Raw genomic sequence first — 20,635 nt, forward strand, 5'->3', positions numbered from 1 at the left:
ACACCACAGTATGAAAATTGACGGTTATCATACCATGTACATTTGCTTATCTAAGGTATTGAGAAAAAAAAAATGCAACCGGACGGAGAATCTCACCTGTGCGTGTGCATCTCCTTTCCTCCTCGACTGTCTGTCAGACTCGTCAACTTGCGCCACACACACACAAGCAGTGGAGAAAATGTCAGAGAGAAGCGAGGCGAGGGGGTCTGACATAAGTGAGTGTGTGTGTGAGTTAGAGCAGTGTTTCTCAACTGGTGGGTCGTGACCCAAAAGTGGGTTGCAGGTCTATTTGGACTGGGTTGCAGACAGCAGGGAAAGAACAATGCCATGGTTCTCCCATTGAAGATATTTCAGCGGCCGCCCAAGTGATAGACTATTTAGGACTGCTGAGGCAGATTTAATGATAATCTCGCAATCAGCTGAAGGCTTCTCATCTGCACTTTCGCACGAGTGTAACGGAACCAGCTCGCGATCATGATCTGCTCTGCTCTCTGGCGCATGCGTGCAACAACCGGGCTTCCCTCGATATTGCGGCGTGCAGACCTCAAAACTGATGTGACCAATTTCAATTCTAGTGAGACTTTTCTAGTTTAAAGTGTTACGGAGGAAGTCAAGTCGAACCTCTCAAACAGTAGGCAGCCCTGACATGCCAAACAGCATTGAGGAGGAAAAGAGCAAAAAAGTTTTCATTATACATCATCAGCTTTACAAAATTGTAAAAACTGTTATATTTTGACAAAATGTTATAGTTTCATATGAAATAATCTAAAGGTAGAATCTATTAGACCTCATTTTATATCAACAGTGGCATTTTTCAAGATGTGTTTCAGCTAGTATTTATTTTTTCATAAATACTGTAATTTGTTATTATTATTACTATTATTTAAGACTAGCTACACTGACCTAACCATGGTAATGAGGAGCCTTTCCTCCTGTGTAATATGTATATTCTGTTTGAATGATGTTTGAAATTAGAAACAAACGGGATAATAATGGGCTCATATAAGTAAATATGCTCTTCAATTTTTAAAAGGGGAGAGAGAAAACTTCCTGTTGCTTTTGTTGTTGATGTCAACAACAAAAATAATGTCACTTGATGCATGTCCTTATTCTTGAAAACCATGAACAAAACTATGCAACATAAAAGGAAATGCGACACAGGATACATTAAATACAGGTTATGTTTTTACTGCGGCAGGTCGCCACTTGATTTCCAATGTAAAATCTGGGTCCTGAAGCAAAACCAGTTGAGAACCACTGAGTTAAAAGTACAGACAGGAGCAGTCTGGCTGCGCTGTCGCGCATCTACAGTATATGTTAATTGTTATTAATCATAGGACATTACTTTAAAAGCTCACACAGCTGATGTTATTTTTCATTTTGTAGTTAATTTAACATGCTATACTAACATGTAAACTAACATGCTTTAAGTTATACAACATGTTATAGTTACATGCTATTTTTTTTATCATGTTTATTATTATAATTCTGTTAACTTTATTTATTCTATTTATTTTCAAAAGGGAGACTTTTTTTTTTTACACATACTTCCATTTAAAAACAAAATGGTTTCAAGTTTCAATTATAATAAAGCCTTTGTTCAACCAAAAAAAAATTGTAAAAAAATTGTGTAATACCGTATACCGTGATGTTTTCTGAGACGGTTATCTTACCATGAAAATCTCATACCATTGCAACCCTAGTATCAGAGCATGTGTGCTAAAACAAAAGACCATGGATTCGATATAAATAGTTTTTCCATCGTCTAATCAGATACCAAAATGCTGTTAGCATGACACATCCTGTGTAGTGGTTTCCCCAGACAACAGACTCACCTTCATGTCTGTCATTTGTACATGATGGTAGCCTGTTTCCTCTTATAAGCAAGCTTGTCTGTTCTGACACAGTGGAATCAACAGTAGGAAAAAAAATAACCTGTTCCAAGAGGTGTCAATCAAACCCGTGTCCCCTCTGGTGTGGGTGACTCAGCCAATGGAACTTTGTTTCTAGGCCATGAATTACTCCAGGTGTTTTCCATTCAGAGAATCATAGGTTTACAGTAATAGATTGTAAGCTTGCATTGCTGCTGTTTTCAGAGTCATCTAACAGCACCGTCTGGCTGATTCATACGGTATGCAATGTTCTGTGGAGTGGGCTGGCAGTGGTCAGTAAAAGAGTCTCACAGCCATTTCCTATGAATTGTCTTTCCTGGTCTTTATGCTGCCTGCTTAGCAAAGCCATTAAATACTCAGAGATAAGTAATGTGCAATGTTGCATCATGGAAAACTTGTATCCTGATATCCATATAAGATTGTTTGTTATATCTGTAAGTAAAAGCCTTCTTCACCAGATTGCCAGCATCCTGGATATTGTTTATTTCTTTCAGTTTTTGAACTTATATTCTCTCCTTATGACTATGAATTCTGAAACCACTAAGGCCAGAAACATACTCTACAAAAGTATGCAAATACAGATGCAAATACTTGGCTAACACATGTGCCTGATCCCGTTTTACATAATGTGCGTTCTTGTGTTACTGTGGCGCTAACAAACCTCCATACTCAAGGGGGCGATAGAGTTACCTTCAAATGTCTGTGCCATCAAACCGGATGTGTTATTATTCATATTGCTAGCTATAAACATATTTACAAGATCTTGCCAAGCAAGATTCTCTTCAAAATGTTGCATTCTGACACATTTAGGAACGCAACGATGTGTGAAATCGAGCTTGCATAGATTAAAGCCTCTTTATTCACGTACATTTCAGATTTGACAAAAATTCAGTGAATTCAACTTTAAAGAGCTTTTGGAGGAATAGTTCACCCAAAAATGACAATTTTGTCTTCATTTACTCACCCTTGTGTAATTCCAAACCATTCTGACTTTATTTTCTTTGTTATGTGGAACACAATTTTATTTATATGTATATGTATAATTTTTAATTATTTATTTCATTATCTTGGTCCATAACTGGGAAACATTATCACATGAGAACATTGTTTTTGGGCGAAACAACACAAGCTCCTTACAAAAAAATCTAGAGTTGCTGCAAACTTATTCAAACTCTTCATTGTCACAAAGGTTTGCTGCAAGTTCAGCAATACCGGTGTAGCGCTGTATACTTCTGGCAAACATTTGCAGTGAACAGCAAGCTCATTTGCATGTGAAAATAATGAGTGGCGAATCTGTGGCAAGTTTGCCAGAACTGTAGATTTTTTGTAAGGGTATTGCTCATTAACGCGTAACAGACTTCAAGATTTTTACTGAAAATAACTTGAAAATAAAATTTGGGTTGTTCCTCAGCAAAACCATTTTATGCCTTCTGAAGACTTGGAATACCATGCAAGAGTCTCATTGGACTGTTTTATGATACTTTTTAAACTTTAAAATGTGACACTGTCCACCAACATGATTACATGAGAAGTCGGCATGTTGTTTCTACAAGTTCTGGTACCCTAGGATTGGCCACATCTTGCTGACTCACCGACCAGCGGCATCTACTATTAGCAGAGGTGGAAAGTAACAAATTACAACTACTCTCGTTACAGTACTTGAGTACATTTTTCAGATTTTTCAACTTTTAAGTATAAATAAATAATAGTACTTTGAGTTGATTAAAAATGAAGTCTTCAACTTCACTACAATTATTTTTTACCACAATTACAAAGTACAAAAAAATATATATATAATATTTCTGAATTTTTGGGAAGAAGAAAGTTCTAAGCACCAAATCTGTTGGAAGCCTGCAGGGCACAGCATCATGAGCACAGCAGCAGCTTGCATAAACTGCCTCCGGTGTCCTCTCTTCTCTAGCTTCTTCAAGACTTTCTGCCCTGTCACTATACAAGAACTATAATACTGTGATTTTCTACATATTTCATTTTATTCTGGAAAGGAGCCATTCATTCAGGTATGAGGGAACAGTCTGAACACGTTTAACCACTGATCAAGCTTCACTTGTTTTTAAGGTATGTTTTAACTGTCTCAAACATTAACACAATGTAGTTTGACATATGAGGGAATACCTTGTATACTTGTTACTATGTCTAAAACAAACTTTTTATATACCTTATAAAGATACAGTGCCAATAGTGTCGGAAATTAACGGGGACTCTGGGCAAAAATGGCACCGAAATTGACAAAAATATCCCAGAAATTCAAAATATGGGGGCAAAAAAAAATGCCCACGCAATGTGTTCATGTTTTATTAATATCTCATATAGTTACAATTACATACATTGTGATCTTTTGACTTTTCACTGAACATAATTTTTTTTTCCCACCGTCCGCTTCTATCAATCCGCATCAGTTTGGTATTTTACTCCCGCGTTAAATTCCATAACCATTTGCCCCTCTCGTTCAAAATAAATTGTTCTAGCGGGTAACACTCTTGCTCACGGTGCTGTACTGTACTTCCCTGTACTGCTGTTTATCTCTCTAAAAAGCCTCACCTGCTAGAGGCCAAAAGTGCGCAAGGGAAAGAAGGTATGAGAAATCACAAAACATAATGTGAACAAATGCTACAATTTACGTAAAAATCTCAATATTAAAAACCATAATGTTAATTAAGACTTTATTATTACAACTGTAATACAGTAATACATATAGTTTTTTCAGCTGGCATATAGTAGTTGATAACAGTTTGCTTAATCTCATTCCATTGGATAATTGCTGCAATATCATAGTGGTTAAATTTCCTCTATGATATTGCATTATATTAGTTTTGTACAGTATGTTAACTTAATAGCCAAAATACTTGGACATACATGAATGAGAATAAACCTGAAATAGGAATGCGTTTCAGTCACAATGCACATTATGTAGTTTAGAGACGATTAAGAGACATTTAGAATGTTACAAATAGCTATTTCTATTTAAATATTTTGTATTCTTAATTTTCTGTTTGTCCAAAAATCCTCCTGCAGCAATGCAGGTCTTTGGCATTAAGAACCTGCTTGTTTAGGACTTGTGAAGAGTCTGTGATTTACTTGTCTTTTTGTTGTGCATCTGGCCATCTATTTCCCTCTCTATCCTGGTTAAGGATTCTTTTTTTCAAAACAGTAATGTGGAATAGCCTTCATCTCTCTAAAACAATAGACTTTAGGAAAAAAGAATTTCAGGAGAAATTGGTTTCTTTTTGCCCACATTTAAAACCAAAATTTGGCTTGCAAGTGTTAATCAATGTGTAAGAACTCAATAGCAAATGGGGAAAAATCCTCAGCAAATGGGGGGAAAAAACCCTCAGCAAATGGGGAAAAACCCACTGTATTGTGATTTCAGCATGGTAGCGCAACCATTTTAATTTGTTCTAATAAGAAAATTTTCTTGGACCAAATTAGCACTTTAGAATGCTCTTCTAAACGGGTAAAGAATTTAATAAATATCACTTAAAACTTGATTCAAATCTTGATAACAGGTAATTAATGATTTTGGCAGTATTTTTGATCAATTTAATGCATCCTTGGTGAAAGCACAAGTTTCTTTCAAGAACAAAAATCTCTGTGTTCTAGAAATGGAAGCATATATACTATATATAATTTTCATAAAGTAACTTGTAATGCAATTACTTGAGTAGTTTTTCAGCAAGTGACTTATACTCTTACTTGAGTCATAATAGTTCTTGTACTTAAGTGAATTTTCTTCAGTAGCAGTACTTTTAAGTTAAAAAAAAAAAAAAAACCCACCCACTCTTTCTACTACTGACTATTAGACATTTTTATATTGGCTCCAGTGTGTTTAACCTCCCATGTGGCACAACCGGAAGCAAGTTTGCATCAGCAGCGTGGGAGACCCAGGTTCTGATCCCACTTTGAAACCAGGAAATAATCGCGTTCCTGTACTCGGTGACTAGTGCAATTCAGAAGTTGCATCTTACCTGTCAGCAATTAACAAGGAGCAAGAGTGAACCTAAATGCAATATTTAATGAATACAAATTTACAAATACAACTAACACAAGGCTTGATGAACAAAGGCACTTCTTAGATCAATGCTACAATGGACAAGACTAGACAATGAATGAGGAAACAAGGAACAACTGTGAACACTGATGGGGAACAGGTGAATCTAATGATGATGATGCTTGCTGGGAATTGTAGTGTGGGGAACAACTACAACATAAAAGGTCCATGAAGGGGTTAAACTAAGAGTCCATGAACATGAAGGAAAGATGAGATGAAGGGATATGACATTACCCTCTAACATTAAATTTTTACTCCACTGATGGTTAGGTTTTGGTTTGGGGTTTGGATTTGGGGGTAGAGTTTATAAAATATGCATTCCTCTTCACTGTATTACAGCCTGTACAGCTGAAAAAATATTGCTTCACAACTCACTTTGGGGCGCCCCTCCGTGGATAATACACCCAGAAAATAGAGCTCACACGTGCCCATAACCCTTACGACATTTACCGCTTTAGCCACTGGGGGGAGTGTTTAGCATTTCAGTCAGCACATTTTAAACAATTACATTTACATTTATGCATTTGGCAGACACTTTTATCCAAAGTGACTTACAGTGCATTTATTACAGGGACAATCCCCCTGGAGCAACCTGGAGTTAAGTGCCTTGCTCAAGGACACAATGGTGATGGCTGTGGGGACTGAACCAGCAACCGTAAGATTACCAGTTATGTGCTTTAGCCCTACGCCATCACCACTCCAATTATTAGCATTTTAGATAATACTTGTAAATGTTTTGGATAGTCTTGCCTATAAGTAAATTTTATGTTAGCAGTTGTGCTTTTTGGATATTTTAATGATCTTATGTATTGTATGTATGTTGTTGGCATTAAGGAGGTTGTTGTCCTTTTGTTCTTAAGTGACTTGCCTGGTTAAATTAAGGTTAAAATAAAAGCGCATACCAATTTTAGCTAAAGAAAAGTCAACTTACTCTTTCCGATTTCACTGTGAGATCAGTCTGTATCCACTGCCATTGTATTGAAAAGATGGACAGAGATATTCATTTAAACATATCCTTTTATGTTTCCAATATGAAAGACAGTCAAATGGGTATGGAACAACTTGAGGGTGAGTAAATTATGACAAAATTTCCATTTTTGTATGAACTATTCCTTTTAAATACTGTCTCTATTAGCAGTAATATGTCTTGTATAGCAACTAATATATGATCAACTGGTCCATAAATATGTTAAAGTGAAACTCAGTCAAGGCTCAAGCAGACAACAAAGATGGTCTTTGGAGTTCTGTGGAATGTTTGGTGGCATTTTGTTGGCGACTGTCTTTTGTCTTCTTTATTTATTGTTTAATCCCAGTGCAGAGGCCACAGCCCACATGAGTCTTCTCATCAGGCTTTGGGTCACATTGCTAATGTACAGTATGTACTAGTAAGTGGGCAGCAAAGTTTTAGCCAACACCAGTTAATGTGTTAAAGTGTGCATGCCGCATTGGATGCCATATCTCCCCCAGTGAATTTCTGCTAGTGGCAGCCTGCTTGTGATGTCACATTTTCCCTAAGCCTGCGTCTTTCCATTGTCTTGTATGGCATTGCAGGCATTTTGATCATCTTGGTTTTCCCAGCCCATCCTCCTTCCCCTTTTCCCAGCAAGAGGCAAATGTTTTGCCCTGCGTCTGTAACATTTATATGGGATGGGGGCAGGCGAAGATCTTACTAACAACAATGTGGTTACCCTCGCTATAAAACTCAAAGAGGGGAGACATCCTGGAGTCTTTACTAGGTGGACTTGGTTGTGATTTTAGGAGTCTGACAGGATCGGTAGGGGGTTGATTACATCATAAGATGGCAAGAAAAGGAAATCCCACATTGCCAGCGTTCTGCCACTTGGAGGGTGGCTGAAAGGGCAGTGCCAAGAATTGTGCGAGAGAGGGAGTGAGTTGTAATGATTTAAGTAGAAGAGAGAAGCGAGAGGAATGGAGGGGGTAGATACTGAAAGGGGGCTTGGACCTGAGAACCAATGAGAGGAGAGGAACTGGGGTGTAGGAATAAATCAAAGATAGAGAGAGTTAAAAATAAAGGGGAGGGCAAGTAGGAAGTGACAGAGAGAGAGAGAGAGAGAGAGAGAGAAAGACAAAAGCTAAAGAGGAGAGACAAGCAGAAGAGGAGAGAGCTCTTTCACAGAGAGGGCAGCTTTTCGAGAAAAGATGTTTGAAGAAGTTGAGATTCTGGTTTAAACATTTACTGAGGTGTTTTTCTTCACAATGAAAGTGTCTCGTAAGTAAATTTAAAACTTTTAAAACACAGTTAACACTTTAATGCATTTAACCCTCATGTTCTGTTGAGATTGACTTTAGTGATATGTTTAGGCCAGGGTTTAAGACCCCAATTAATGTATATGTAATAATAATAATAGTAATTTTAATTATTTTATTTTACCTTCAAATTCTTTTAGTAACTTATCAAAATTATTTAGTATTGAAACTTTATCCCTCAGTTTTACCACAAAGTAGATGCAGACATTTCTGTAAATCAATTCATTTTTCGGTCATTAAATTGTATCGGCTACCGACCAGACCACCTAGGTCTCTAGAAATCAGTCAACATGTTAACATGTACTTTAGAACTTCAATTTCAGTTGGACTAAAACAATAATTCATATTTTTTAAATGTCATGTAAATGCTTTAATGTGATTAAAATTGTACCAGTCTGATTTTGCGAAGTCGGACTAGACCAACAGACCTAGATAATGCGATTGAAGCTCGACTTTGACCAGTATGAATACACATTAATCAGACCACAGCTGGCCTCGCCATTGTGCATGTATGTCCTGAAAGACAGGTGATGCTTAATGTTAATTTAACCTGCCGAATTTGATGTCCTTCCTTCAAATATTCAATAAAGCATTGTGTATACTTGGACACAGATGAAGACTGTAACTCGACTATGCATAACCATGCTGTAGCTAAATTATAACTGCGCATGTAAACGTACTGAGTATCAGCATTGGCCATTGAAAAACCCATATCGGTGGACCACTATACAGCGTGATGTAACATGCTTAGGTAGCAACCATTTAAAAATAGGTCTGTACAATCAAGCTGTTTGTAGTTCCATGACATATTCATGATCAATTCTAGTAAAGTTTCTGTTTAGGGTCAAATTGTCATACAATTTAACACATTGTAGAAAATACAATAAAATAAATCAAAATAAACAACTGGCAGCAATGTACACCAATTAAAGATCTAACTTGTGAAAATTTGTTGCAATTATTACATTTTATTAATTTTATTTACTACTACATTTTTTATTATATGTAATAAAAAAAATATATATGTGGGGTTTCTGAGACCCCAAATACAAGCAGTGTAAAATTATTCATGAAGGATGGTTGAAGCATGATATCAAGTTGAAATTTTGCTTACAATCAGTTTTCATAAATTTAGGAAAAGTGATGAAGTATCAAGCCGAAAAATGAAAATTCTCCATTGAAAACAAATGGGAATGTTAGGCAGAATGTTAACTTCAGTATTTCACTTTGATAGCACCTACATTGAAAGTGAATGATGACTAAAGCTAAGTAACTTCCTAACATCTCCTAATGTGTTCCACAGAAGAGTGAAAGTCTAACAGCATCAAAATAACATGAGGGTGAGAAAATTATAACAGCATTTTCATTTTTTGGTGAACTATCCTTTTAATTACGTTTTTCAAGTCCTTAAAATGTCCTTGAACAGAACATGAGGATCAAAATGTTTGTTTTCCCCTACGTTGTTATATTTGCAGCAATATTGCTGGTGAATGTTTGACATTGTATTTTCGAACAGTAAAGTACCATTGCAAAAAACGTGGTAGAATGTATGATGACTCTTGGATCACTGCCAATGTCCACACATCTGTGGAATCTAAACACTGTGATAGATATCTTTAACTTGTAACAACTCGCCTACTGTAAGTGCCAACGTGTGCCATGGCAGTCCTTGAGGAACAGCTTCCCGCCTCCTTTTACTTAAGGTTATTCAGCACGAAAAAGAAGGTGTCTCATTCTGTGGGCAAACTGCCACTCTCATATTTAGTGACACTCTACTATTGGCATTCTAAACCATTTTATGTGCACAGTACTGTTTATGAAGGCATTGTTGTGACAGTCATTGTACACTGCACGAAGTTTGGGAGTTGCATTGATGGCGGCATTTAGTCGCATTTAGTGAGAGTTCCCCCCTGGCGCAGAGCCAGAAGTGGAGCTCTTTATCTTTCCGATTCCATGAGAGAAAAACTATGACGGAAAAGACACAATTCGAGACATCTCAGGATACCGTGATGGAATGCTGTGTAACATGGAATTCCCAGCTTGGGTTTCAGGCTGCCACCGCAGCTGACATTGATAAGAAATATCTCCAGTGCTACAATAGGATGCCCACAGCACTCCTGGGAATGGAGGCTTAGTCGCAAAGGATGTTCCCTCAACTTTTGCTGAACCAGGTGAATGGGACCTCGGTGTTCCCTCTCATTCTGAAAGCACAGCAGGTATATGAGGCATCACATGCTGCTCCCCACATTGTGTTGTAACACTGTGTTATGAGAGTGTTAGTAGTAGACTGATATATCGGCCAGGCTGATTAAGTGGCTGATATTTGACATTTTTTTGAGATGACCGGAATTGGCCGATAACTGTGTCTGTTTGGCCGATAAATAGTTGAAATAGATTAAAGTGTTAATCCCTGTTTTTTGTTTTGCTTTGCTTTGTTTTTGGTTTGTTTTGTTTTTGTTTATACATTTGTTATTTGTTTGTGGTATTGTCAGTTGTATGTCACATGGTTTCTAATTCTTACCTAAGATGTTGTATGGCAACTATTGTAATTCATCAAGCAAGTTAGAAATTTTTATTTATCTTGTATCGATTTTTTACTAATCTATAACACAGGTCTGCTTTGCAAAATAAATTAATAATACAATAGATTAAGGTTATTCAAGTAAATATTGTGTAAAATAATTCTGTTTTGCTTTCATTAAATTGTATCAACTTTCATTAAATTGTATCGGCTACCGACCAGACCACCTAGGTCTCTAGAAATCGGTCAACATGTTAACATGTACTTTAGAACTTCAATTTCAGTTGGACTAAAACAATAATTCATATTTTTTAAATGTCATGTAAACGCTTTAGTGTGACTAAAATTGTACCAGTCTGATTTTGCGAAGTCGGACTAGACCAACAGACCTAGATAATGCGATTGAAGCTCGACTTTGACCAGTATGAATACACATTAATCAGACCACAGCTGGCCTCGCCATTGTGCATGTATATCCTGAAAGACAGGTGATGCTTAATGTTAATTTAACCTGCCGTATTTGATGTCCTTCCTTCAAATATTCAATAAAGCATTGTGTATACTTGGACACAGATGAAGACTGTAGCTCGACTATGCATAATCCTGCTGTAGCTAAATTATAACTGTGCATGTAAACGTACTGAGTATCAGCATTGGCCAATGAAAAACCCATATTGGTGGAACACTATACAGCGTGATGTAACATGCTTAGGTAGCAACCATGTAAAAATAGGTCTGTACAATCAAGCTGTTTGTAGTTCCATGACATATTATGGGCTTTGAAGTTTAAAGGCATTTGGTTTGCCAATAATTGCAGAAATAAATATGTCTAGTATAAGTCAATAAAATTGCTGGTTACATTTGTTTACATCTGTCTGATAAAGCCCTGAGATTTCTGTGATCATTACTGCTATAGTTGTACCGAGTTCCTATAGGCTAAATTTGAGGGTTTCGTGACACAGTCATAAAGAACAGTCAATCTGCATATCTGTTGACGCCTGAAGTATTTAGTCCCTCTCAAAGGGGTTGTATAGACAGAACAAACCTAATTGTTCAGGAAAGGAGTTTACACAAAAGCCAGGTAACTTTAGCAAGGCGGAGGCTGCGCAAAAATTCTCACCCAGGTTATCAGTGTCACTGTCGTTGCGATGAATGGAAACCCAGATGCGATTAACTCTCTGACGCAGTTACTCCTCGGTAGGTCAGGCATGTGGTGGACCCACTCACAGAACACCCTTTGGGGCGTCACTTGAATTGTCAAGCGGGCTGGCATAGGATTCAGGCCCTGTTGGGACTTTAGTTGTATTGAAGTTGAGTTGTGTTGCATCATTGTACTTCACAGAAATCTCTGCTGTATTGCTGAGTTGGGCGAGAATGATTTATATGGTTGTTAAGGATTATTTACTGTAGTTTAGGATTCAGGAGTCAGATGTTAAGATAACATTTTCTGTGAAACCAGACAGTTTTGGAACCTTCCAAGGTCACAAATACCTTTGGTTTGCCCGATGAGGACTGTAAGGCTGCTTTGGAATTATCTCTGTTGTGAAAAGCACTATACAAATAAATTTTAATCAAATTCAATGTTTCTTTAAGAATTATTTGGTAATTATATGGTATTGAATTGCGTAACAGTTACATTTGGAGATGTCTTCACCAGATCTGTTGACAATGAACTTGAGGAACTGTATACCTTCTTGAAATGTGATGCATTCTTAAGCAGTGGAAAGTATGTGCTAGTTATTGTATTGCAAATATCAGATTTTGCTGTTTCAAGTCAAAACAGACTTAAATTCCCCTCTCTGGCTGGCAGTATTACATTTAGTTTTGATGTTGCGTAAGTTTTGTGATGCCAGCTTACGATGCACATGTTTTTGCAGACTTGTTCGTGTAGTGTCACCTTAACTGTGTACCCCAGAATAATATATTAGTGTTCAAAGGTTGCCCGTTCATAGCTCTGACTCAATGAGTTCTCAGTTATATTTAATTTAAGTATATACAGTGGTGTGAAAAAGTGTTTGCCCCCTTCCTGATTTCTTATTTTTTTGCATGTTTGTCACACTTAAATGTTTCAGATCATCAAACAAGTTTAAATATTTGTCAAAGATAACACAAGTAAACACAAAATGCAGTTTTTAAATGAAGGTTGTTATTATTAAGGGAAAACAAATTCCAAACCTACATGGCCCTGTGTGAAAAAGTGATTGCCCCCTAAACCTAATAACTGGTTGGGCCACCCTTAGCAGCAACAACTGCAATCAAGCGTTTGCGATAACTTGCAATGAGTCTTTTACAGCGCTGTGGAGGAATTTTGGCCCACTCATCTTTGCAGAATTGTTGTAATTCAGCCACATTGGAGGGTTTTCGAGCATGAACTGCCTTTTTAAGGTCATGCCACAGCATCTCAATAGGATTCAGGTCAGGACTTTGACTAGGCCATTCCAAAGTCTTCATTTTGTTTTTCTTCAGCCATTCAGAGGTGGACTTGCTGGTGTGTTTTGGATCATTGTCCTGCTGCAGAACCCAAGTTCGTTTCAGCTTGAGGTCACGAACAGATGGCCGGACATTCTCCTTCAGGATTTTTTGGTAGACAGCAGAATTCATGGTTCCATTTATCACAGCAAGTCTTCCAGGTCCTGAAGCAGCAAAACAGCCACAGACCATCACACTACCACCACCATATTTTACTGTTGGTATGATGTTTTTTTTCTGAAATGCGGTGTTACTTTTACGCCAGATGCAATGGGACACACACCTTCCAAAATGTTCAACTTTTGTCTCGTCAGTCCACAGAGTATTTTCCCAAAAGTCTTGGGGATCATCAAGATGTTTTCTGGCAAAAATTAGACAAGCCTTAATGTTCTTTTTGCTCAGCAGTGGTTTTCGTCTTGGAACTCTGCCATGCAGGCCATTTTTGCCCAGTCTCTTTCTTATGGTGGAGTCATGAACACTGACCTTAACTGAGGCAAGTGAGGCCTGCAGTTCTTTGGATGTTGTTGTGGGGTCTTTTGTGACCTCTTGGATGAGTCGTCGCTGCGCTCTTGGGGTAATTTTGGTCGGCCAGCCACTCCTGGGAAGGTTCACCACTGTTCCATGTTTTCGCCATTTGTGGATAATGGCTCTCACTGTGGTTCTCTGGAGTCCCAAAGCTTTAGAAATGGCTTTATAACCTTTTCCAGACTGATAGATCTCAATTACTTTCTTTCTCATTTGTTCCTGAATTTCTTTGGATCTCGGCATGATGTCTAGCTTTTGAAGATCTTTTGGTCTACTTCACTTTGTCAGGCAGGTCCTATTTAAGTGATTTCTTGATTGAGAACAGGTGTGGCAGTAATCAGGCCTGGGTGTGGCTAGAGAAATTGAACTCAGGTGTGATAAACCACAGTTAAGTTATGTTTTAACAGGTGGGGCAAACACTTTTTCACACAGGGCCATGTAGGTTTGGATTTAGTTTTCCCTTAATAATAACAACCTTCATTTAAAAACTGCATTTTGTGTTTACTTGTGTTATGTTTGACTAACATTTAAACTTGTTTGATGATCTGAAACATTTAAGTGTGACAAACATGCAAAAAAAAATAAGAAATCAGGAAGGGGGCAAACACTTTTTCACACACTGTATACACTGTATACTTTGTCTCAGATGTTTCTTATGACCATGTTTTAGAGCCACGTCAAAATTAAAATAAATCTAATATTTCGAGAATGAAGTCATAGCTCTATTCTAATAATTTTGACGTTATTCTCAAAATATTACTACAATAATCTCCTAATGCTACGACATAATTCTTGAAACTTTATCGTAAAAGGCATGTTATGAGATTATTCTCAAAACATTATGACTTTATTCTCGTAATATTATGACTTTTTTCTCGAAATCGGCACTAAAACACTGCTGTAGTTTCTCCTAAAATGTGTTAGGAGAAATAAAAATAGACACAAATGAAACAGTTATTGACATACAGTAAGAGTATACAGCTTTGAATTTTAATATAAATAACCTAGCTCAGATCATTTGGTTCTTAGAAGAATTTAATGAGAAATGTTTGACTTCTTATTGAAGTCTTACTTTTGATTGGAGACTTTGCTATCTTGGCAAATCTGAACACAGCTTGAGGCACTGTTGAGATCTTAAATCTTAAAATTAAAGGAGATACATGTGAGATTACTAGGATCTTTTTCTCCCAAAAAAAAAAAAAAAAAAAAAAAAAAAAGGGGAGACTGAAGCAAAAATCTTAATTTGTTCTACATTTAATTCCATTGCTGTTTAGGAGAAACAAATGAGATATTAAAGCAGTTGTGATTTTTCTTTTCTACGGGATTGTTTTTATTTTTCAGTTCTTGTGCCTTAATGAGCCTTTGACCTTTTTGGTTACCACATAACCAGCTGGTTTACTCACAAATCAATAATTTTTGATGAATGTTTTATGCTTTCCATGCACAATGCTATTAATCACAAAGTTTCCTACAATTAATCCAAAGGCTGACCGCAAAAAGCTGTTTAAAAAAGAATATTTAAACATCTAAAAACTTTCTTTGTAAGTTATCAGACATTTTTGTACATTGTGTTAACCCACCATTGTCTCTGTCATAAACTCTGCGTCATCTGTTGTCTGCTGGGTTGTGTCACAAGAGCCTTTGGTTTTATGAACAGGATCATAATGCCAATATCTGACTGATCTCTTAATCCTGAAGATCTTGGGCTGTCCTCATTTTAACAAGCTCTGTGGGCTGAGTGATTACTTTGTAACCTGTCTAGTATCTGACCTACTACAATAATAACCTTGGTCATGCAGTGACAGGATGAGAAACAGAATTAAATAACACTGAACTGATTATATTATGTAATACCTCTCTCACTCTCTCTTCTTCTCTCATCCTCTCCAGATGCACACTAGCTCTAAAAATAGTTTTGATGGAACAAAATTATAGTGGTCCTCTTTGTTCCGTTGTAATATAATTTCAGTTTTTGCCACTCAGTGTGGCAGATATTTATGTTGATGTGGCTAAGTAAGGGATAATGACCTGCTGACTGTACATTATCTTGCTTTTTACACAGCAACTTGACAAATAATTATAAAAAAATTGACATAAAAGTTTACTGAAGTTGAAATGTATCTATTATGTGAGAAAAAGAGAGCACAGAGTGATACAAGAGAAGGAAATCAGTTTTCTGGTACAATGGGCAATTATATAAATTACATTAGCTCTCATGATACCAAAATATTTGACAACAGAATGCTGCAATTGACCAGTCAGAATCAAGTATTCCAGAGAGGTGTGTTATAAGCAGTGGAATTTCAATATCTTTAGAATATATCAACAGGGCTGAAAATGTGTCGAGTAATGAAGGGTTGATACAAATGTAAGATATCAGTCTTTTCCATGTGAATGTGAACAGTGCTATTACTTTGTTTAAAAGCATTTCAGACAAAGGCTTGAGTTTGTCATTATGTGGTCTATATGATCGTAACGTTTGAAGTAACCCATTTAATCTGGCCCTCTAATCTGGTTTCATCTTTGTCTCTAAATATATGAAAAGATAGACATGTTTTATGAGTCTGACAAGAACAAACATTTTGTGTGTTGCAGAAATCGAGGCGAAGGAAGCATGTGACTGGCTGCGGGCAGCAGGATTCCCCCAGTACGCCCAGCTCTTTGAAGGTAACGCTGCATCACACAAGAACTTAAACTTAGAAAACCTCACAAATGTTATCGCACCCAAGTGTAAAGCCGCAGTAAAACTATTTTGGAGCAGAGAGGCTGGTACTCACATTCAGATTTCAAAACAATTGTATGACACCACCTTTCTCATAAAGTGAGCATGACTTAAGACAATCATAAAGTTTTTAATTTGGAATTTGGTTTCCGGTGTAGTTTCAGAACACTTGGTGGTAATGGGAATTTGTTTGCCAGATCTGGTAATGTTAAAGGGACAGTACTCCCAAAATGTAACATTCTGTCATCATTTTCTCACCCTCATATTGTTCCAAACCTCTATGACTTACTTTCTTCTGGGGAACACGAAAGATGTTAGGTGTGATGTGCCTTGTACCACCTCAAAAAAATCTCCCATTTATAAAGCAGTTCATGGGCCCATAAAGCAGACACCTCTTTTAAGTTTTCCTCTGAAATGCTGAGAGGTACAGACAGGTCTATGGTCTAACTGGTTCCAGTAAAGAGGTACCACTTAAAATACTAGAGTTGAACATCCTCAAAGAGAATCAGAGGTCATGGGAATAACCCTGTTTCATGCGGCCACAAAAACACTTGCTTTCTTTCACTCGCTCTTGACTTGTTGGCAAACACTTTTGATCTTGGAGAGTTAGTCTTTGAATGAAATTGTGTGACCACTATACCTTTTCCTTTTGATTTCCTCCATATGTGTTAAGAGTATGGATCCCAGGTGTTCTAGTGTGAGATTTATTTCATTTTTTCTTTATTTGAAGAAAAAGTTTTGGTGCATTTCCTCAGATGGATAATAAAACATAAATGGACAGTTTTAAAATAGTCTTTGCATGGTTAAAATGAATATTTATAAAATGGATCATTCCAATTAAATTGTGATTGGATGAGCTGCATTTGAAACCATAAAATGCATACTTTTGTGTTGCTACATTGCTTGGCAACTGTAAACGGCCTACAGTTAATCAACTCTATTATTTGGTTGAATCATTTGTTCTGATTATTATCAATAGAAAAAAAAAAACGCTGAAAAGCACAGCCTCTTGTATGGTATTGATTTTGACAATTTTTTCTTATCATATTTTCATATTCACATTTTCAACATTCAATTATTTTGAATAGGCTATATTATATAAGATAGATGACATGTTGTCAAATTGTCAATGCAATTCACTGTTCATTCTTTTTAAAAATCACTACTATTTCATCACACTGTCTTGAAATCTCATGAACAGACATATAATCAAAGAGCAGAATGGAATCTATTCATAATTAATCTTTTCATAAGTGTTGTTTTGGTGTTTCCACTGGTTCACAACTAGAACACAGCAACTCTCACTGAATCGGTGCTTTTTACGGCAGGCAGTATGATTCTGTAAAGGAAAATAATACGATGAAACGTTTAATTGTGCCTGTGGAATGTCAGCTTTTGCAGGGTCTGGATCCAGTCACCCCGTTACATAAGTTGGACACCATACTTGGTGCAAGATGTAATAGCTTCTCAAGGCCAAGCTCAGTTTTTGGGGGGCAAACCCTGTCTTACTTTATCAGCATCTGGAAGTCTACAACAAGTTAGCTACTCTTTTTGCCTTGGCTATTGCTCTGGAAAGAATGTGTTGTTAGGGATTTTTAAAAGAGTGTGGGCGCCTGGATTCCTCTGTTTTTATTGTGAACATGCAAAGATTGGCCTATTAATGAATCAGAGTGAAGTCATAACAGTCCATAGAAAGACATTCGGACATCTGTTTTTGTCCAGCCTTTGGCAATAATGAACTTGATCATTGAAATGGGATATGCCTTGTGTTTCTATGCAGATTCTCAATTTCCTATTGACATCTCTCCTGTGAAGAAAGACCATGACTTCTTGGACAAAGACCTAGTGGAACCTCTGTGCCGGTAAGAGACTGTGGGATCTTTTTCTTTGGTGTCTTTTGCACTAACAAAACAGTTCATAATCATAGCCAAGATAAGAGGAACACTGCTTAAATCAAAATTGGAGTTTTGTGGCTTTTAGTCCATATGTGTTAGTTTTGAGGTCATCCATATGCTAGTGTACTCAAAAAAGTTGACTTTTTAACTTTTACCAGAAACATGCATTTAAAATGTACAGTCTTTCTCTTCTGGGAAAAAAGACCAAAAATATTGATAAATCATCTTGCAATCATGGGTTTCTCCACATTTCTGTCCAATCAAATGCTCTCTAAAATGAAAATGCACCTCCCCCAATACCACCTTCTCTGTGTAACAGCAATAGTCTGTTTTAATTGGAAATACATTAACACAGGTAAAAAAAAAAAAAACTGTGCTCATCAAGCAATTTAATCGAGTCTTTAAAGTGCAGATCATAAGAAGTCATATTTGGAGAACCATTGTACCTACTGAATTTTTAAAACATACATTTGAGGTGAAATAACAATCAAAATGGATAAAGGCAACACAAGCTGTACATTAGCATGGAAACAACATCTGAGCCTGGTCCTTACCTTAAATGGACATTGCAGGAATTATTACCTAGACAGTCAGAACACAGGTAAACATGAAACATTACCATCCCAGAATTCCCAAAAAAGACCTGTAAATGCCATGTCATTATTGGATTGAATTGGTTCAAATTACCATTCTGCAGCCAAGTCACTATTTGTTCTTTTCTAAATTGTCATCATTGTGTATTGCTTCATTTACGCCCACTTCTGCTCTTGTTTCCCTTGTGTCAATCTTTATATAATGCATAAGTCAATAATGCCATGATTAAAGCAACAACTGTCTCATTAAAATGTGTAAATTACATTGTCATTGGGTTTTCCCAGAAATGAAGTACAAAATGTACTCTTTGAGTTTAGCTTTTCCCCTTGTTCACACACTGAATCTCAGTTCCCAAATTAAGATGAAAAGAGCCCTCCAGTGACTTTGGTTTCCTTGGAGACTACCCTGGTAGGAGAGCATTGGGGTAAAGGGGGGCTTGCTCAACTCGCTCTACTGTGACTCTAAACAACCCTTAAGCAAATCTGAACCTGTTTGCTGTTGTATAGGAAACAATATACTACATTCCCACCTCTCCCCCTGACTTCTCACTTTTCTAATGCCCTGGGAGATGAAAAACTACTAAACAATTCTAGCACTATGTGCCTACCAAGGTTAAAATAGTTTAAAAAAATGTATTTCTTTTTTATTTCTATTTAGTTTTAAATTTTTTGCTCCAATTTAGTTGAGTTTTTGTTTTGTTTGTTAGTTCTTTTTAGTTTTAGTTTTGAAATATTTTATAGTTTAGTTTTAGTTTTTCATTACATTTAGTTTTTATTTTAGTTTTAGTTTTTATATCAAGTGATACATATAGAATGGGGAAAACAGGCATTTTTGCAATGTGGGTCATACGTATTGCTGGACACCCAAATGTACAGTTTGTAAATCACACTTAAAATATAAAAAATTTTCATTTTAATAAGACCAACTGAACTTCATTACTGATATTACAGTAGAAAAAAAAACACATACCTGTAAATCCGATTTAACTTTTTTATTGAACTTTAACCACAAAGTCCTCTTTAGTGCATTTGACACGAGAAAGTCTGAACACTGAACATCAAACAAAACTCTATACCAATTCCAAATTAAATGTAAAACAAATCACTGATTGATGGTGTAAGACAAAATAAGTAAAAGGACTGTGTGTGTGTGTGTGTGTGTGTGTGTGTGTGTGTGTGTGTGTTTTTTGTGTGGGAGAGAGAGAGAGAGAGAAAGTCAGAATAAATTACTGGATATATTGTTTCTGTTCTGTTTGTTTTAACATCATGCATTGGCAACACAACGAACATTCATTCCAATAAAGGTTCAAATGTGTCATAAGGTGACCAGATTTTGAAAGTCTCAAACAAAGTCTCAAACTGGGACAACTGGGGGGGGGGGGGGGGGGGGTTCATGATACATGCATATATATATATATATATATATATATATATATATATATATATATATATATATATATATATAAATGCATAAACTGTATTAAAATATGTAGCTAAATTCAATATAACATCTTTTAGTTTGTGAAATGTTATTTTATTTTATTATATATTGTTTTTATGATTTTAACCACATTTGAGATATTTGTACAATTAAAAAATTCCATATAGCCTATTCTATCCATATGATGTCATATTGCATGTGTAATAATGATATGACTTGATATGAATTTTTTGTCATCTACAC

General features: G+C 36.4%; 1 protein-coding gene across 4 annotated transcripts in view; it reads left to right on the top strand.

Annotated features, from left to right (window-relative positions):
• Nucleotides 1–20,635, top strand: part of stard13b (StAR-related lipid transfer (START) domain containing 13b) — a 131,048-nt gene that overhangs the window by 97,939 nt on the left and 12,474 nt on the right. For 3 of the 4 annotated variants that reach the window (XM_051679566.1, XM_051679567.1, XM_051679568.1), the window contains 2 exons: nucleotides 16,337–16,408; nucleotides 18,244–18,325. In XM_051679566.1, coding sequence (XP_051535526.1) covers nucleotides 16,337–16,408; nucleotides 18,244–18,325 — 154 coding nt within the window. Of the gene's footprint in view, nucleotides 1–8,043; nucleotides 8,189–16,336; nucleotides 16,409–18,243; nucleotides 18,326–20,635 lie in introns of those variants that run through there. The other variant, XM_051679569.1, reaches the window with a different exon arrangement.

This window comes from Myxocyprinus asiaticus, chromosome 39 (assembly GCF_019703515.2).
Source record: "Myxocyprinus asiaticus isolate MX2 ecotype Aquarium Trade chromosome 39, UBuf_Myxa_2, whole genome shotgun sequence".
Taxonomy (NCBI): domain Eukaryota; kingdom Metazoa; phylum Chordata; class Actinopteri; order Cypriniformes; family Catostomidae; genus Myxocyprinus; species Myxocyprinus asiaticus.